The following is a 21,566-nucleotide window of genomic DNA, read 5'->3' on the forward strand; positions in this document are numbered from 1 at the left end:
GGCGTAAACTTGGCAACTCAGCCACGATTATACTCCACTTGGCGCATACAACCTGGCATCATAATCAGCGTTGAAATTTACTTTTAAATAAATGTCAATTTGTATGACAAAATGTCAAAATGAAATGGAAACAAACAAATGGCATCTCAAAATGTAAACGTCACTTAGAACTTACATAGAAAATCAAAATTCAACAGACTTCTAAGTCAAGTTAAGTGTTGCTAAGTTTTGAGTAATCAGTAACATGCAATGTTCAATTAACAGAACTGTAAGTGACAGTTCTCAAGCCAAGTCAAGTCTATGCTAACAGCTGAATTCAGTAAGCCGCCTCTAGTCACTATTAGAGACAATTTGGGGTGAAAATCACTTTTGAGACAATTTGGGGTGAAAATCACTTTTGAGACAATTTGCCATTCTGTAAGCTGTCTCGCGTCTCCAGCCTCACAAAATCAATCACTACTTTGTGAGCTGGGCCGGGGCACATCACAAACGTGAAAATTTCAGAAAAAGTATGAAAATTATTTGCGAAAAACGCTTTAAATATATTTTTTTTATTCCTCAAAGTAAAATAAGCATTAGAAAAAATTAAAAAAACAGAAAATACTTAAAAAAAAATCGAACTCTATGTGGCGCCGCTGATATTCGAACGTACACACTTTGGGATTTTCTATAAAAATTATGAACGGCGTCTTAGCAAGCTCAGCCACAATATCAGCTAACGTTATGTTGACAAAATGCAATGCTATATTGTTTGTTCAATGTATGAGTAAATTGTCATTTTGGTGAATTTCGTTGATATGGTGAATTGTTTTTGTGACTTTCGTTTACTGAATACCGAAATCATCTCAAGTCACAAAAATTGTCTCTAACGGAAAATCCCAAATTTAGAGACTTGAGATGAGACTGAATTACAGAATTCAGCCGTAAGTATCAGTAATGGGGGCTTTAAGCCGGAGTCATTGGTGCCGTATATCGTATCGCTGTATCCGTATCCCTAACGTAATCAGCTGTTTATCGTTACGACGGTAAACCAAAACCCAATTGGTTGGCTACGATACGGTTACGACCTTAGCGGCACCAATAATCGATTGCATTGATTCTCATAAGATTGGTCGAATTAGATGTTATAAGGTTACCGATACGGTTACCGATAAAGCACCAATGTCTGCAGCTTTAGCCAGAAGAGAAAACGCTATAAGTTCGGGTGAAACCGAACGTTACATACCCAGCTGTACACTTGAAATGCTGCTGTTTGTTTCGTGTGCTTAATAGTGTTACAAGGCTGCGCAATAATACATATACATATGGTTCTATTCTGAACAAATTTTTCTGCTAGTTATGGCTCCCGAAACATAGGCAATTGCTCATTCATAAAAGGGGCGGTGCACGCCCATTTTTTAAAACTTGAAGTTTTTCCTATTTATTGTTATAAATCCACTTGGGAAATGAAATGCCATTGATACAAAGCTCTTTTTTGCAAAGATATAGCTTATTTTATTCGTATTCGTCCACGACCCATTTGAAAATCTTTTATATAAAAGTGGGCGTGGTCCTTAACCGATTTCGTAATTTTTTCTTCAAAGCATTTTTTATAGCAAAGGCAACCTCTCTGCCGAATTTTGTTACGATAGGTTTAAAGATTTTTGATTTATGATTAATAATATTTGTAAAATTGATTTTACGGTGGTGACGGTGGCGGTACCACGTCCGTTTTAAACAATTTTTTCAAATTTTTATCAAGAGTCTCAATATCAGTCCAATATTTCAAAATTCAAGGTGTATTATTTATTAAATAGTCAGGTTTTTTGTATTTTCCAAAATGTTATACATATATATAAAAAGTGAGCGTGGTTATCATCCTACTTTGCATTTCGTGAAGATATCTCAATATTTACTCAAGTTATCGTGTTAACGGACAGACGAACGGACGGACGGATATAGCTCAATCAAATTTTTTTCGATACTGATGATTTTGATGTATGGAAGTCGATATCTATCTTGATTCCTTTATGCCTGTACAACCAACCGTTATCCAATCAAAGTTATAATACCCTGTGTATAAGTACAGCTGGGTAAAAAAATCTCAATTTTAGTAAATTAAACTGTCAGCAAACTCCCATAACAACAAATAGCATTAATTTTAAAACGAAGCCGTTTGCCAGGGCGTATGGTAACCATTGACATGCATTTAAGAGCAGAGCAAGGCGAATCCATACTGGATTGGAGGATAGCGAGTTGATAGAAATAATGGCGAATTCAGTACCAGGTGTTTTTGTTCCAACAGTTGATTGCTTCTTCTTGACTATTTTCCATACAGTGCCTTGTACTTGAATATGTCAAGGCACAATTAAAAGCGAAGTCATTGGTGCCGTTTGTCGTATCGCTGTAGTCGTATCCGTAACGTAATGAGCTGTTTATCGTTACGACGGTAAACCAAAAACCAATTGATTGGCTACGATACGGTTACGACCTTAGCGGCACCAATAATTGATTGCATTGATTCCCATAAGGTTGGTCGAATCAGCTGTTATAAAGCTACCGATACGGTTACCTATAATGCACCAATGTCTGCAGCTTAATGGTGACTTATGACCATATAACCATAACCAGATAAAACGGCTGATCGAACCTACCTTATCGAAATCAATGTAATCGATTAATGGTGCCATACCATAATGCTAACGCAATAACCATACCATAGCCAACCAGTTGGTTTTTGGTTTCTCTCCATATCCATAACCTAAAAATATTTGAGTTGGTGAATTTAATAACTTTTTGTGGATTTTATTCATTTTTTTGGATACGTTATGACTAAGAGACTTATTTTTTGTGAAATATGTTTGTAATTTTTTGCGTGTTCTTCATTTTTATGAAATTTTCATGATTTTTAGGTTAAGGCACCATTAATCGATCACATCGGAGATGGATATGGATATGGGTATGGTTACGACTATGACGTTAGGGTTAAGGAAGTTTAATTAGCCCTTCAGTTAATCCAGGAACGTAAATTATAGAGAATAACCAATCGTCGAGCATTCCTCTACTATGGACTCGTTCAGCCTATAAGATAAGCAAATTCGTCCAGTTTTCTGAACGCTTTTGGGCTCAACTCCCGTGCAAAGAAAAATCAAAAATTTTGAAAAAAATGTGTTCAATAAGGGGAAAGCTTTTCTAAGCGGGGGTCGCTCCTTGTCAGTGATTTGACGAACACTTCGAGTGTATTTCTGCCACGAAAAGCTTCTAAGTGAAAATTCATCTGCCTTGCAGCTGCCGTTCGAAGTCGGCATAAAACTTATAACAATTAAAAGAAGCACGGCCCAAATTGGGATACAGGCTCGGGCTAAATTTCTTCGGGAAAATGGTGTTAACAAAAATTCTTCGAAGAACTGCGTAATTTCATTTATGATTTACTGAGTTCGCCATAGAGGCAACACCAAAACGCCAATTTTTGCTTTACTAAAACCTAACTGCGATTATAATTATATTATTGCAATCAACAACGTAATGCTGGGACTAAGAACTTTGTGAGCAAAAGTCTAGTGAATTCCCGAATTGTTTATATACCAATAAAATTAAACATAAACTTTGTACTAATTTAGGGACAGAGACGAATTTTATGCCACTTTTATTACTTTTTCACATACACTATAAGGTGAATATCGATGGACCTTTACTGGATTTAATTACAGAAATTCATCATTTGGGTATGTTTGGTGTTGGCTTCCATAAATTAGGCCGAGCTAAACTAGTACGTCCATATTTTTGATATTATCATTAAAAAAAACTATTTGCATTCACGTCATATTCAACCAAGGATCTTCCCCTGTACAGTGCTACTGAAGACTTCTGAAGAATGTTTTTCTCATTCCTATAAGAGCACCAAAATTACTGTATTATACCGTATTTTGAAAAACCTTCGCCTGAACAGTGGTATTCTAAATATACAAAAAAATTTTAACTCACTGCTTCTGTTTTGCCCTAAAAATCAGACCACTAAGATGAGAGGAATGTTACAAGGATTGTAATTTAGAATATTTGAATATATGAATCTAGCTCGCTTCGGATCATCATCTTCTGATTCTAGGCCGACTGCCGCAGGGCTAGTCTATCCCCTGATATATTTTGGTAAATAATAACTGCGTAACATTAGTAATACATCATGAATTCAACTGTCGAGAGTTTTTGGGGGATCTTCTGATTAAGTTTGTTATTATATAATAGAAGAGCATATGTTTTATTCCCGACTCTCAACGACAAATCAACAAAACAGATGAACATGTCAATGAATTTCAAGGAACGGAAACACATTTAAGTGTATCACAATCACTTTCGAGTGACTGTAAAACTTTTCATCGAACCGGAAACTTATTTAAGTTCCACGAAAGGCAGATAAGTTCAACTAAATAACTGACGTACATATCGCTCATTTGCTGCAACGTCGTCATAAATCAAAAAAACACAATTTTCCAGGAGAGCCATTCAAAGATTTTAACTGCCATATGTTGCGCATATAAAGGCATATTTTCATTTTAATACCACGTGCTAAATTTTTAACTGATCACGAAGATTTTTTTATACAACATAGATCATGATATTGGATACGTTTATGTGTTATTAACTCAAAAGTCATGTTTTTTTAGTTATGACGACGTTGCAGCATATGAGCGATATGTACTTTATATGAATAACACATGTTTCTTTTATGTCCGGTTTTTCAATGAATGTTTCAACTGCAGTTGAATTTGGGGTCAGTTTAAGTGACCAAATTGAATTTTTTATTTTTATTCGATCCTAAAAGTAATGTAAACTCGCGCTGGTCCTTTGTATTCAATTTTGCATTGGCGTTAGGTGGCACTGATATGCTGAAAAAAGTAGTTTCTGTAATGGCTTTCGTAGCAAGGAATTTATTTTTCAACTCCTATTTTTTCAAAGCGGGTAAAAATGTTACCCTCTTCTGACCGTCTAAAATACATCACTACCGTTTCAGATAGCGTACATCTTCTGTGTTTTTTTTTTACTTCACCTGGTGATTCCACCATGGTTTGTAGGTATGTCACCATGCTGCCACACAAATCACACACACAAGATTGCGCATTGCGCATGTAAACAAAAGATCAGCTGTTTTTATGGGCAATTTTTACGTTAGCTCTTGTTTTTTTCTCTCTTTCATTCGCTCAAGCAGTCAAGTGTGACGTAGATGCGCAGAACGAAGCAATTTGAACTCGTGAATGCGCAATCTTCTGTGTGTGATTTGTGATGCTGCCACCTTGTATCATTCCGCCATGACTGTTTTGAATTGGCCTGATTACATTCACGACGGCGGTGTAGCCGCCCCATCAGTCATATTAATTTTACACATGTTCTTATGAGTGTCGTTATTTTCGCGGGACAGAGCAGTACATCAATCACGAAAGCCGTTGTAGCCAGATTAATACTGTTTTCACACAGAAACTTAATGATCTCATTTCACCTGCTAATGAAATCGTAAATTTTTTTGCTTTCACACAGAAGTAACTGCTCGATTAGTATGAAGGATGAGACAGACAATCATGGCGGAACGATACAAGGTGGGAGCATGGTGACATACCTACAAACAAACAAAATTCCATGTACTTGTAAATTCGATGGACAAATGTCAAAATCGTACTGCGCCGGTAGTTGATGTATCAAATCAAATAAAAAAGGTTATAATCAGCTATTCGATGCGGCCACCTTGTATCGTTCCTCCATGCAGACAATGAGATTTGCTTTGAAAACTAAGAAGCGGAAACGGAAGCGGAACGCTGCCAACAGAGTTGCATTGTGCTTTTGACTTCATTAGGCATTCGATTAGCTACTAATAAAATAATAATAGATTCGAATTTTGTAGGGAAGATTGAGCTCAATAAGCGTCTTAATGTAGAAAACTGCCTTTATTATTCAATAAGCCGTCTGTGTGAAAACAGTATAAACCTAATTCTATTTTTTGGAAGCGACAGTGAGTGGCATCCTTTTTATTTTGTCAATAAAAACTAAAATAGAAGTATTTACAGGTAGTAAAAGCTAAAATCATTCTTTTGGGCGTTTTTTAAACATAATTAATATTTTTTTCTAAATTTTTCGATACTGTTTGCTGTAATTTATATTGGTGGCTGCCGCTTTCAAAGTAATCAAGAAGCCAATGCTTGGCTACGGTTGTCGTTAAGCTTTGCTTTATTGTGGTGTCGTCTGTAGATGCCAGGTTCAATGTCAGCCCTTATGTCTTCACTGACAGTTGGTTAACAGTTGGGTGTTCGACACGTACTCATTGCGATACGTTATGGCAATCAACTCGCTCACAAAAAAAATCCATTATTCTCAAGTGTGATAATTAGCGTTGCCACTTGACCACTTTCTTTGTTTCCAAAGAATTTTCCATTTTTTCCATTTGTAGGTTGGTTTTTAGGTAACTTCGTCTGATTTTAAATGAAGTATGAAAATTAGTTCTGAAATTAATAATATTTGGAGGGAAATATTACCGCTTAATTTTGGGTAACCGGATCACATGAGTAAATTTCACAAAACTTTTCCAGATTTAATTTATATTTACGTTTCATAACAAACAAAACCTATTTTATAAAAAAAAAGCACTAACAACCTGAAATAATTACAGCAAAATACTTCAAATAATTATATAGAAGCAATAGTGTTAATAAAAGCGGCCGTTTTAAAAAACGTTTCTGTAGATATTTTGTACCAAAAAAAGTTGCTTTTGTTGTAACGTTACATACTTCAAATGCACTGCCGATCATTTATCTGAAGATATTCAAAACTTAACATCAAAATCCAGAGAAAGAGATAAATGTCAATTACGAAACTGGCACAAAAGTCAGAAAAATAATTAAAAGTTTGAAGAACTGTCTCGAAAGTTTTAAAATAATTAGTCAAAACTTTTATAAAACTTTCGTAAGGAGTTACTTTAAGCCATAAGGCTTATGGACCAACAAAAATAAGGCTTAGTTTCATAAAAGAACTACTTGCGGTATAAAGACCTTTTATATAAGGATAATGTAAAGCCCACCCAAAATCTGGCTTACAAAATCTGTTACAATGACGAGGTTGAATAAAGATTGGTGTACCATAGTATAACCTTATTATAAGTTTTATTGCACATATAAAATTGCTTGAACTTCTATTAAAACACCATATGGCTTCAAATTCCTTCATTCATATTCATAATAACCTATTTTAAAACTTTATTAGCCTAAGGTCACTCATCGGCAGTGGTTCGGCCAGCCCAGAAAGTGTCATGAAAATATTCCCTCCAAAAATTCGCTTGCCAAATATCGTTTAGAGTCGGTGTAAAACACATACCAAAAACTTGAAAAAGAGGTTCTCAGACAATGTGGAATGTAGAGTTTACATTTTCATGTTTTCTTTAAAAGGACAAAAAGCAAATATCCTTATTGAAAATAGTTTTATCGGCGTTCTTATTTTGCAAAAAACAATTTACTTCAAACACCTCAAACATAGTAGGAAAACTTATAGACTATAGTAGAGTTTTATTTATCATGTATCCCTTTTTAATTAAAACACAGATTACATCTACTAACTATTATAATAATTTCTGGCAACACTGATACTAACACACATATATACATTGTTTAAATATACTAAACCAGTGATGATAATCATGGTATATTTGTACTTTTTTTGGTACATTTCGCTTCTCGAAAGTACGTTCATACTACATTGACATATTTGGTACATTTTTTGAAAATACAGCACTACACTGCAAGTCATTTGAAAAGCAGCTCTGAATGTACAAAAAAAATTTAAATTTTTTTAAGAAAATATATAGTTAAGTTGTTTTGTTGCCGAGCACAATTTGCCATTTGCAATTATGGATCATTTAAATATGCTTATGAAAAATAGCATAACTGATTCTAAAATTGTGAACAAATCTTGCATCAATAGAATTAAAGCACAGAAAATAATAACTTAAATAACAGGGCCAGAAAATTATAAATCCATAATTGCATTTGGTCAGAAGAATTATTACTCTCTAATAATAGATGACACGACTGATATATGTATATCAAAAAATTTGGCAGTTTCGATTCGAATTTTTGATAAAAAGTGCATTGATAAATTTTTAGATTTGATACCTTTGACCGACAGTAGCACGGAGGGTATTTTTAATGCCATTATTAAATCTTTGAAAGACCATTCAATACCACTTGAAAAAATGATTGGTTTTACTGCCGACAATTGCTCGGTTATGATGGGAACAAAAAGTGGAGTGCACGCAAGGCTGAAGCAAGTCGTTCCAATTCTGCATGTTAATGGATGTGTTTGTTACATTTTAAATTTAGCTTCAATGGCCGCTTGTGATGTATTTCCCAACAAAATTGATATATTTTTAAAAGACGTAAACTATCATTTTTGCAACAGCCTCCTTACGAGGGCAGACTTTCGGAGTTTTCAAGAACATATCAGTACAGAAATGCATGTTATACTAAAGTACGCTTCCACAAGGTGGCTTTCTAAACAAGCAGTCATACATAGAATTCTTGAGGAATGGGATGCCATCAAGTATTATTTAAATCTTTACGTATTTTATGTATTTCAATATATTAATCTTATATCTGAAATTTTTCAAAGTCCTATTTATAAAGTATATGTTACATTTCTTTCTTATATTTTAAATGAAATAAATGATGTGAATATAGGAATGTAGTCTAAAGATATTCGCATACATTTACTTATTACCAAATTAAAAATTTTATAAAAAAATCTTATTTGGACTCCTATTTGGATATCAAATATTGATTCAGATGAAAATCACTTAACTCCAGATGAAGTTTACTGCGGTTTTAATGTGGATATTATTCTACCAAACAACCTTTTCGAAAAAGTCAGTTTTTTGGGAAGAATTAAGATCAGTTAAAAATAAATTAAATGCGCATATGTTTTACAGTATTTATAGAATAGTTCAAGCGTATTGTCTATTCCACATTCATCCACAAACGTGGAAAGGATATTTTCTATACAAAATTTAATTAAAACTAAGTGTAGAAATGGACTCCAAATAAAGACAGTTTCGAATTTAAAAAAACTAAAGACTTGATGAAATCAACTAAAAGTAGTTGTCATAATATAGATACGAAAAACAGCTTTTTGTCAACTGAGGTATTTACAGAACTCAAAGAAGAAGAACTGTTAAGGTAGTGATTGAAGCATGAGTTATTAGTATAGATGTAGGCGACAATTTGTCAACTTCTATACTGAATCTAAAGTTTTTGTACCTAAAATGTTTTTATGAAATGTTTTTGCATTGAATGCAGCTGTTTTTTTTAATATTAATTTTATGTTCCTTACTGATACTCAATAAAGAAATGTTTTTATATATGGACATAATTGTACGCTTCAATCGATAAACTTCTTTTATTCTTTTTACTGGAAAAGTATTTCTTCATAAATCATATTTCCCTGTTAATTTGTGTTAGAAAGTTTCCTGACTAAAGACAGTGTTTGGATAAAGAAGCAGAATAAAGCTCTAGTTTGGTTCAAATTCACATCCGAAGACTTTCGGTACATTTTTGAATGATTTGGTACATTTTTTTCCTCGTTTGGTAGAAAATGAAAAAATCCATTTATCATCCCTGTACTCAACACGGCAACACTTTTAGACTCAGCTGTTTATTCGTTGCTTGAGACGCCAGTCAGAGCTGCAAATCCAATTGGACTAGTTAGCATTTGTTTTTCAATCTGCGTGTTGTATAAATTGTTTGAACGGGTGTTCATTTATAAAATAAACAATTGCTTGGTTTTGTTGTTTGTTTGCACACTGTTTACGGTCCGGTGATACCTTTCATTTTCATTGTTTGACTAATATTTTGTTATAATTAGCAGTAACTAAATTTTCGAACAACTAATTAAACAAAGGTGATTATTTACATACTTACACATGCACTGATACTTAAATATATGTACAAATATAAAAATGTGCTAAAAATGTCAAATATACATAAAATGAAGACAAACTGAATAATCCATTAAAAATTTACACACTGATTCATATAAAAATATACATTCATACATATGTACATACGTGTGTGCATATTTACAAATGTGCAAGTTAATAGCACTGTGCGGTATAAATTATATACAAATTTATTACAATGTATTGTTATAGTGTAAAAATCAGATATTATAAAAGTTGCTCAATAGCCGCATGAGATTAACAAAAAATGCTACAATTTATGCATTTTTTTTTTGCAGATAACGCAATCGGTGTCGATAACCATCCCATTAACAAAATGGCAAATTTCGAAGATGTGAGTGTTTTTTCTCTGTTACATATTGCTATTTATTCTTTGTTTTAATTAGTGTTTTTCATTGCATTCAAGTTAAATGAGTAATAAAAAAATTAATTAAAAATTTGTATTTTCTTTTTGTGACAACAAAAACTACATACACAAATATAAAACCGAAATTAACCACACGCACACAGATTGTGCAGAGATGCCGCACCGCATTCGCCAGTGGAAAAACAAAAGATGTGAATTTTAGGTAAGTCTCCCAGCATATCCATTAGGGTGGTTACAAGGTATATGGTGGATTTTAATTTTTGTTATATCTTTCGGGGCACCCTCCTAAAATATGACAATAGATCAGAAAATGATTATTGCAAAGTTTCAGGTCAATCCGATAATGTTAACATGTGCCTCATTGAGGTGAAAATTAAACAGCGATTTTTCAAAAATAGCACGATAACGAGGAAATATTGAGATATATTCACCAAATTTGGTACAAAAGCTTATCTGGACCCATAATAGTTTGGTATATAAAATGAGCGAAATCGGATGATAACCATGCCCGCTTTTTATATATATAAAATTTCGGAAAACACAAAAAACCTGATAATTTAGTAAATAATACACCTAGAATGTTGAAATTTGACATGTGGACTGATATTGAGACTCTTGATAAAAATTTGGAAACATTTTTTAAAATGGGCGTGGCACCGCCCACTTGTGATAAAATCAACTTTACAAATATTATTAATCATAAATCAAAAATCGTTAAACCTATCATAACAAAATTCGGTAGAAAGGTTGCCGTTACTATAAGGAATGCTTTGAAGAAAAACTAACGAAATCGGTTAAGGACCACGCTCACTTTTATATAAAAGATTTTTAAAAGGGTCGTGGACGAATAAAATAAGCTATATCTTGGCAAAAAAGAGCTTTATATCAATGGTATTTCATTTCCCAAGTGGATTTATAACAACAAATAGGAAAAACTTTAAATTTGAAAAAATGGGCGTGGCATCGCTTCTTTTATGACTAAGCAATTTTCTATGTTTCGGGAGCCATAACCCGAAGAAAAATTAACGGATCGTAATCAAATTGGGTACATAAATTTTCCCTATAGCAGTAAATATTTCTGTGAAAAATGGACGAGATCGGTTAAAGACCACGCCCACTTTTATATAAAACAAGTTTAAAAAGGTCGTAGACTAGAATAATAAACTATAACTTAGCAAAAAATAGTTTTGAGTCAATGACATTTCACTTATCAAGTTTTATTGTAAAAGGAAATAGGGAGAAATTTTTTTTAAACGGGCGGTGCCACGTGTTATGTAGAAAAGTAATTTATCTGAAATGAAATGTACACCCGAACTTAGACACCTTTACTTGTTTTTAGCAGTATTTGGCATTTATCCGATGATCTTAATCTTAATACGGCAACTCTTATCGGATAAATGCCAAATACTGCTAAAAATATCCGTTTTATAAAAATATTATTAAGATCAAAATTAATACAAATAAAATTACCTATCGAATGATATACGACTGAAGTTCCTGGTTTCGCTTTTACTGACGAAGCACTAAACTTTTTTCTGAAAAATCGCTGTTTTTCCTAACTTTGACCTCAATGAGGCACGTATTAACATTATCGGATTGGCCTGCAACTTTGCAATAATCATTTTCTGATCTATTGGCATATTTTAGGAAAGATGGAACAAAAATTAAAATTCACCATATACTTTGTAACCACCCTAATATCTATACATACAGACATATACATAAAATAACTATTCCACTGGACTCCAGTAGAAAAATAAATCTTCAGTTTATAAAATTGAAGTATCTACGCTATGTTACAAGAAAGTATCTTTTAAACGTCTTTTTCGGGCAACTGCATTTTTATATACATACCTACAAACTTGTTACATGAGTCAGGAATTTTAGTGCAGAAGCAGTTAGACTACATATGCAATACACTTCCGGTCATCTAAATAGATTCAAATTACCGCAGTGATGCCCATGAAGACGAAAAAGATAATGAAGCGCTGAGCAATTATTATACCAGAGACAATTTTAAAATAGAGATGTTGCATGAACGAAAAATAGTGTGAAGCAAGCTTCACAAAATTCTAGTAGGTCACTTTCACCACTTACCACAGCAGAATTTGTTAAACTACCACTGTCTGTATTTATTATTTAACGATTATTTGTACACTTTTAATTCAGCTAATGTGCTCAGAATTTAGATTTTTACACTCTAAAACTACAATCAGTGTATTTTGTGTGCTTAAATTATGTTAAAACTTGTGATAAAGTTTGTGGTGTGGTGGAAGTGACCTACTAAAATTTTGTGAAGCTCCGCTGCTTTCCACCGAAGTTCGCGCCTGCAACATCTCTATCTTAAAATTTTCTCTGATTATACTGATAAATTCACAAACATATTATTACTGGTATAAGTTTGACAATGAAAATTCACTGAAAGTCTGCACTTATTGTACTATCTCCACCTACAACTTAACTTTAGAGGTTTCGAAAATGTTGCAAAACTGATAATACACTTCCCGAGTCCGTCCGTTAAAAAGTCACCCTGAGTTTTTGGAAATTTTTCTGGCCAGAATTTTATCCATTTTTTACCTAATTATGCCTTTACTAAAGTCATTACTTTGGTTTCTCAATGAGATAAGTATCTACTGTTTTGCAAAGCTCATTCAATTATGAAAACTTTTTGTTAAGACTAATTTCCTAAACTTCTTTCAAGTCATGTCGTTCCGTTTACACATGCCCTAATCTACAATGAATCCATAATAGATAATCTACGCGGTCACATATGTCTCATCCTTGGGAATAAGGTTATTAGCTGTAAAATGTGCACGTTTCTCATTCACTACATGCTTCCATCTAGAACCGACACCAGAGATGGTTCTAGGTCTAGGAAAAAATCGGTATCTGAAATTTTTCGTAATTACCGATTATCGAAGGAAAAAATTTATTTGGGGAATCTTTAATGGCCGATTAGATATTAATAATGAAAAGACAAGATAATCTCGGCTTATTACATACAACTAGGCATACATAAACAAATGAATTTAATTTAAAAAAAATATGGTAAGCCGAAATTTTTATTATTAGCAAAACATTAAAAAAAACATTGCTCAAAGCACGCACTTGAACTTTGCTTCTCTCGAATTCAAGCTCTACATATCTACCTCGATGCCGCACTAGTTTTTGAAATTCGAAGGTCAATTGTGAGTTATTTCATATGGGAAGTTACTTCAAACGTTTATAAAACAGAACGATTTTGAGAACACCCTAAAGGAATTGCTATTAAATACTATACAATTTCTAAGGCTTTCTTCTGGTGCTGATAGCTGTGTCACTTCTTATAGCTGGAGTCTTAATCTGTCGAGCGCTGGACAATAGCACTGAATGTGTTCAATTATTTTCTTCTGCAGCCCCTACTTTCCACATCTTTTATCATAGATGAGACCTAATTTAAAAGCATGTGACGCTAAAAGTATTCAGTAAAAGTGCACATAATGAGCCCACAGTCCCATATTTTTGGTGATACTAGTAACTTTGTTAGTCTAAGGCAGTAATGCCAAATCAAGGGATTTTGGTGCTAGTGTAAGCTTTCAGTATGGCAAATTGGATAGGAAATATGTGAAGTTTCAACATGTTATATACAAATGTACATATATGAAAAACCTCCATATTTATGTGAGTACGGCATAGAGTCGTATATAGTAAAGACATGTTTTCTGTTAACGTATAATTTATATGTCCTAAGGCTGCATGGGAAAACATGGGGGAATTTCTCGCTTTAAAAAAATTATTTTTATTCTTGTTTATATGGCATCGCTGGTATGATACGCATACCAGTGTTGCCATTTCACCTCTTTTCAAGATCGATTTAGCGTTTTTTCTGCGCTTAGCTTGAAAAATTGTGATTTAGCTTTAAGTTTTTTTCACAAATGTTTTGGGTCCATTTAGCTTTTTTCAAAATTTTAGAAAATATAGATGGACAATTTGGTGCAGATACAATTTTGACACCATTGACTGAATTTGGGTTGGAATAGTAATGTAACGAATTTAGGGAAATTCTGCTTATTCCAAATCTTCTGCTAACGTTCGAATCGCTAAACTGTTGAATAAATAACTCTAATATTCAATAATGCAAAAATGGTCTTTATTAGACTACTTGAAAGTACTTCACAATAACACTTCACAACCAATAGCGTGCTTAAATCAAACTGATCCTGCTTACTCAGCTTTTGTCCCTTTTATACTCTCTGCTGTGTCGTTCGCATACTTCTAGGCGTTTCTTCTTCTAGAATTTACTACTTGTTTAACAGCTATAAACTCACCAGCACGTTTATAGCTTCTCGCATAGCCATATGCGCGTGTATATGTGAGTGATACTTCCACCGATGATTGCATACTTTTGTGAGTATCTCAGATATATGCATGTGTTTGTGCATATCTCTCCGCTTCTTGTATGTACATATCGCTCATTTGCCGCAACGTCGTCATAACTCAAAAAACACAATTTTCCAGGAGAGCCATTCAAAGATTTTAACTGCCATATGTTGCGCATATAAAGGCATATTTTCATTTTTATACCACGTGCTAAATTTTTAACTGATCACTAAGATTTTTTTATGCAACATAGATCATGATATTGGGTACGTTTATGTATATGTTATTAACTCAAAAGTCATGTTTTTTGAGTTATGACGGCATTGCAGCAAATGAGCGATATGTGTAGACTTAATGATTGTTTTGTTTACAATATGTAGATACAAGTGACTGCTTAGTATCGGCTTAGAGATGATAGTATGCCTTAGTCTTGCTAATAGTCGTGACAGTAATAAACATAATAAACATTTTTCTAAAAGTCCAAAATTTAGAAAGAATGTTTAAAATGTAAAAAAAGGAGTTCTGTGTAGGTTTTTAACAGTTCTGGAGTTTCTGAAAATGAGGAAGAGGTCTGCAAAATTATGCCCAATTATCAAAATTTACAGATCATTTTTATACTTTGCAGGAACTCCAGAACTATTGAAAAGCATTTTTTTCTTTATATTAGGTCGGTTGAACGCTTGTCCGCATTTTCAATACAAATCTTGCAATCGATTTTTAGGTAACTTCTCAATGAGCCACAATAGTGAAACTTCACATATAGGTTAAGGGTTAGGTGGCGGACCGATCGAAATAATTAGATGAGAACTTAAACCGGCTTTTATGTAACTTCTCGATGAGCTAGCGACTTGAAATATCAAACTTAAGTCAGAGGCCGATGACAGTATAAAACGCATAACAAAAAGTTTCGCTAGGGGGCACACGGATCGAGATATTAAAAAAAATCGTACGTAACGGAGAGAATCTTGCGACAAATGATAGGTTAAGACAACGAGACAATGCAACAAAAAGTAAAAAAAAAATCGGTTTTATATAAAACCAATTTCTTTAAATAAAAAGGTCGCCAAAAACGAATATTATGTAAAAAAAAATCGTTAGGTGGCGCACGGATAGAAATAATTGGATAAGAATTTGGAAATTTGGTATTTTGAGATCGATCTGTAAGTAACATCTCATTGAGCTACAAACGTGAAACTTCACACATAGGCTTAGACACCGTGAAGAAGGAACAAAATGAGAAAAAAGTTCGTTAGGTGGCGCACGGATCGAAATATTTAGATGAGAATTTGAAAAATTTTGAATTTTGATATAGATTTTTAAGTAACTTTTCATTGAGCTACAAACAGGCAATGCAAAAAAAGGGGAAACACTTCACCGTTCGAAATAGGTAGATAGAAGTTTGGAAATTTGATTTTTAAGTAACTTCTCATCGAGCTACAAACGTGGAAATTCACATATAGGTTAAGACATCCTGACAAAGGCACAAAAGGAAAACAAATTCCGTTAGGCCGCTCACGTATCGAAATAACGAGATGAGATGAAATTTGAAACCGGCTTTTAAGTAACTTCTCGATGAGCTGGAGACTTAAAATTTCAAACTTTATTCAGAGGCCGATGACAGTATAAAACATAATACAAAAAGTTTCGATACGGTGCGCACGGATTGGGTTATTAGGAAAAATCGTACGGAATGGGGGGAATTGCAATCAAATTTCCAGAGACTTCCCATTGAGCTACAGTTTTTGAATATCATCCACATACTCACTTGAAGCAATTTAAGCTTAGAAATAATATTGATAAGTTGACTCTTTTCTGCCAACTTTCCAATCCAAGTAATGTGCGCTCCACTTTTTTATTTTTCTTTCTCATAAATATTTTTACAATTTCTATGTCAAAATTTTAAAATCAAAGTTCAGCAAGAATATGTCTTTATATCAGGACACATTTTTCGCTGGTTTCATCCATTTATGTAAAGGATTTGCTTAAAATTTTTTATTTTGTTTTTATTAATTTTCAAAGTTTTTAAATAATTCGACTTTCGGAAAAATTGGATTGTTGGCAAAAAAATTGTATAACTTGTTTCTCCTTTTCAGGAACTCCAGAGTTACTGCAAAGCTACTCAGAACACCAATTTAAAAAAAAAATTTATTTTTGTTGAAAATTTTCGAAAAAATTTGATAATTGGGCGTAATTTTGCAAACCTTAATTCTCCTTTTCAGGATCTCCAGAACCATTGAAAAGCTACTCAGAACAAATTTTTTTTTTTTAATTTTCGACTTTTGGAAAAGTGTGAATATTGGTCGAAAATTGCAAAACTTTTTCTCCTTTTATTTATTATTTAACTATTTTCTATGAAATTGGAGTACAAATTAATTATAGTTTTTTTCTACATAGAAGAATTAAATGTTTATACTGATACGTTTCTTATGAATAAAATTAACAAAATGCTTGAAAAGTTGCCTTAAACTTTTAGCATTTTTTTAGCCTTAATCATTTTTATTTGCCCTAATTCATTTTTGTACATCTAGCCTTCTTTTCTGAAAAAATTCTGGCAACACTGCCACCGATTTTAATCGGCCGGTAATAGCTGTGCAAGAGAGTAGTCCGGTGCTACCTAAAAAATACTACCAAATTCTACTGGAACTAAATGAAAACTAGTGGACATTTTAAGTGAAATTTTCCTTAAAATTAATGGAAGATTTTATTAAAAAAGAAAGTTATACGTAAAAGTCATACAAATTTTCCTCTACTCAAGTAAATTTGTTTACGTAATTGTTTTTTCTGAGTATACCCTTCACAAAACAAAAACTGGAGAGTCAACTATACACTTTACTTGTTTACATTTCCAACTAAAGTCAACGAAAAAGCAAAGATAAGAGCATTTTTGTCTGTTGTAAAATGAGCAAAAAAATAGTGTGCTATTTATGATAACGCTACTGTATATATGCTACTTGGTACTAGCCAGATTTCCGATAACTTGGATTTTAATGACTTGCTCTTAACTATTACCTCGTAGTTTAAAAACTTAAGTAATTTAAAAAGTTACGAATCCCTCAGACAGGAAACAGTTACTAATCAATATAAGGGAAATGCACTATTATTATTATTATAATAATTATTATTAGGAAGATCAAATATTCCTCAACCTCCATCCAGTGACGATGTCCCTCTTCCTCCCCCTTCCAAATTAGGGTTTCGCTAAATATAGTTGTTTGATCGGAGCGTCTCCGTTCATTCATTAACTTAGCCCTCGAAGCCTGGGTTCTCTTACGGAAAACTTTTCCCTTAAACACTCTAAAGGCCATCTCATCTTCTCTCGACACCGCTCATGATTCAGAGCCTTACATCAGGACAGGTATGAGCGGCTTGTGAAGTGGGATTTTTTTTTTCGTCGAGAGTTATCTCTACTTTTCAATTGTCTACTCAGTCCAAAATAGTACTTGCCTTCACAGTCTCCAATTCATATCCATCAACAGTGACGTGGTTTGTCTGAGGCATTTTTGGTTTCAAATCCCAACCGAGCTGGTAGTATTGCTCAGCGCCTTTTGGCTTTGCAGGGAATTTTAATTAAGGCATAGCAGCATACAGGCAAGTCCTTTTCGTGCTTTAAAGTCGACAAAAGATATTGCGTGTCAACTCTCTTATCGTGAGTTTTTCCACGATCTAGCGTATCGTGAAGATCTGGTGGAAAGAAGATTTACAAGTTGTGAAAACTTACTGACAACGTTTGTTTACTTCGGGTTTCAGTCCTTTGAACAGTACGCTAGATAGAACTTTATACGCGATATAAAGCAGGATGATTTCGCGGGAATTAGTGGTGTTTGCGGGATCGCTTTTAAGTTCGAATCTGGAGGAGCTCCATACCACTTACTTCGTCGTAGTCAGAATGTGTTTTCCGTCAACATGGATTAAGGTATAGGGTAAGTCTTATCCATTGCTCTCTACTAATAAGGAAAAATGCCCCTCCCACAACCTGTACACCAATCAACACATACGCACCGCAAATGCATTGGAGTAAATTTCTTACTTACTTACTTAATTGGCGCTTAACCGTCTAAACGTTTATGGCCGTCCAACAAGGCGCTCCATTCGCTCCTTCGCTCCGCCAACCGGCGTCAATTGGTCACACCAAGGGAGTTTAAATCGTTTTCCACCTGGTCCTTCCAACGGAGTGGGGGCCGCCCTCTACCTCTGCTTCCATAGGCGGGTTCCGATAGAAACACTTTCTTGGCCGGAGCATCATCTTTCATTCGCATAACATGGCCTAGCCAGCGCAACCGCTGCATTTTAATTCGCTGGACTTTGTTGATGTCTGCGTATAGCTCGTACAGCTCATCATTAAATCTTCTTCGGTACTCGCCATCGCCAACGCGTAGAGGTCCATAAATCTTTCGAAGAACTTTTCTCTCGAACACTCCCAAAACCGCTTCATCTGCTGTTGTCATGGTCCATCCTTCTGCCCCATATAGCAGGACGGGTACGATAAGTGACTTGTAGAGTATGATTTTCGTTCGCCGAGAGAAGACTTTACTTTTCAATTGCCTACCTAGTCCAAAGTAGCATTTATTGGCAAGATTGATTCTTCGCTGGATTTCAGTGCTGATGTTTTTGCTAGTATTGATGCTGGTTCCCAAATAAACGAAGTATTTTATTATTTCGAAATTATGGCTGCCAACAGTAGCGTGGTTACCAAGGCGCATATGCGCTGACTCTTTGCTATGACAGCAGGTACTTCGTTTTGTCCTCATTCACCATCAAACCCATCTTTACCGCTTCTTTTCCAGTTTAGAGTAAGCAGAACTAACAGCGCGGGTGTTTAGGCCGATGATATCAATGCCAGTAATTGCACGCTTTTATAGTATATTTTTCCAGTGCGGTTAAGTTCTGCAGCTAGTATAATTTTCTCCAGCATCAAATTAAAGAAATCGCACGATAGGGGATCACCCTGTCTGAAACCTCGTTTAGTTTCGAACGGCTCGGAGAGGTCCTTCCCAATTCTGATTGAGCTGATGGTGTTTCTCAACGTCATTTTGCACAGCCGTATAAGTTTTGCGGGGAAACCAAATTCAGACCTAGCGGCATATAGGCAGCTCCTTTTCGTGCTGTCGAAGGCGGCTTTAAAGTCGACGAAGAGGTGATGTGTGTCGATTTTCTTTTCACGGGTTTTTTTCAAGATTTGGCGCATTGTGAAAATCTGGTCGATGGTAGATTTACCAGGTCTGAAGCCGCACTGATAAGGTCCAATCAGCCGGTTCACGGTGGGCTTCAATCTTTCGCACAATACACTTGAAAGGACCTTGTATGCGATATTAAGAAGGCTGATTCCACGATAGTTGGTGCATTTTCCAGTATCCCCCTTCTTGTGGACTGGGCAAAGAACACTTAGATTCCAACCGTCGGGCATACTTTCGTCCGCCCATATTTTGCTAAGAAGCTGCTGCATGCGCCTTACCAACTCCTCGCCGCCGAACTTGAATAGCTCCGCAGGCAATCCATCAGCGCCCACGGCCTTGTTGTTTTTCAATCTGGTTATTGCTATTCTAACTTCGTCATAATCGGGCGGGGGGACATATATTCCATCATCATCGATTGCGGGATCGAGTTCTTCATCTCTGTGCGGTGAATTGCTGCCTCCATTTAGGAGAGCAGAGAAGTATTCCCTCCATAATCTAAGCACTCTCTGGACATCAGTTACAAGGTCGCCGTTTTCATTCTTACAGGAGTTTAAATGGTTAGGTTAGGTTAGAATGGCCATCGGAGCGAGCACAATTGGACTTGGGCCCATTAAGGTCCCGTTGTGAGACCAATTAAATCTCTCCTCTACTCAAACCAACAGGTGGATGCAGCCAATCTCAGAAATTTCTTAGGTTCCAAATTAGCCAGATCAACAAGAAAAAAGATCCCAGACACTTCTGCTTGTTGTGCTAAAGCGAAGAACAATCGCACAGGAAGTGCTTAACTGTTTCTTACTACTCCTTGTCTCACAGCTCTTACAGTAATCATTATAGGGAACACTCAGCCATTGTGTATGCCCCTTTTGCAAGTTCATCAGCCATCTCATTGCCCGGTATATCCGAGTGTCTAGGTATCCATAACAGACTAAAGGATATTTGCTCAGCAATCTCGTTGCGCCGCTTCTCTCCTGCCTTGGACCTACAGGTGACCGATTCAACCACCTTTAGTGCAGTCTGGCTGTCAGAATAAATACTAATTAAATAAACAGTCTTTCTCTGGTGATCAACGTCCTCGTCAATTGCAGCGACCTCCACCTGAAATAGGCTGAAATGATCAGGTACGCTAAAGGCTAGTTGAGGTGCAAACATACTACTTTCCAGCTTATTTTTCAGTTTGGAACCGTCAGTATATATCTGAAGCCCATCGCCGAATGGTTGCATGGCCATCCACATTATATTTCCAGCCGGATAGCTCGCACAGCCGCAGAGCAGAAAAGGCCGCGCATTGCTTGGCCATTAAATCCATTGGCAAGACATTACAAATAGTGTCCAGCGCTTCCGTAGGGGTAGTACACAGAGCATCACGCAGACTAGATCACTTTCTTGTACCCGTAGGTCTTATTTTGTATCTAAGCTCGTACATCAGACCAACGAACTGTATAAAAGCATTAGCCTAACCACATCAGTGTAGAGTCACAGGGTAATATCCGGGATAGTCTACATCTTCGCGCAATAGCTCCACTACAGCGGTATGGTGCCGCCGTTGCTTTCTTTACACGCACCTGAGCGTTTTCTCTTCAGGATAGTTTCCTATCCAAAATAACCCCTAGGTATTTAGGAGAGTCCCTCAGCATCAGGGTAGTACCCGCTATCAGCGGCAGCTGCAACACGGGTATCTCAAATTTCTTATTGAACAATCAGT

The 21,566-nt window shown here is 35.1% G+C and overlaps 1 protein-coding gene across 7 annotated transcripts in view; it reads left to right on the top strand.

Annotated features, from left to right (window-relative positions):
* Aldh-III (Aldehyde dehydrogenase type III) overlaps positions 1–21,566 on the top strand; it is a 659,088-nt gene that overhangs the window by 576,220 nt on the left and 61,302 nt on the right. For 5 of the 7 annotated variants that reach the window (XR_010951341.1, XM_067776411.1, XM_067776412.1 and 2 more), the window contains exons 4-5: positions 10,243–10,298; positions 10,475–10,533. Coding sequence is in view for 6 of the 7 variants with exons in the window: in XM_067776411.1 (XP_067632512.1) it covers positions 10,243–10,298; positions 10,475–10,533 (115 nt within the window). In the remaining variant the exon portion in view is untranslated. Of the gene's footprint in view, positions 1–9,695; positions 9,907–10,242; positions 10,299–10,474; positions 10,534–21,566 lie in introns of those variants that run through there. The other 2 variants (XM_067776413.1, XM_067776415.1) reach the window with 2 other exon arrangements.

This window comes from Eurosta solidaginis, chromosome 3 (assembly GCF_040869045.1).
Source record: "Eurosta solidaginis isolate ZX-2024a chromosome 3, ASM4086904v1, whole genome shotgun sequence".
NCBI lineage: Eukaryota > Metazoa > Arthropoda > Insecta > Diptera > Tephritidae > Eurosta > Eurosta solidaginis.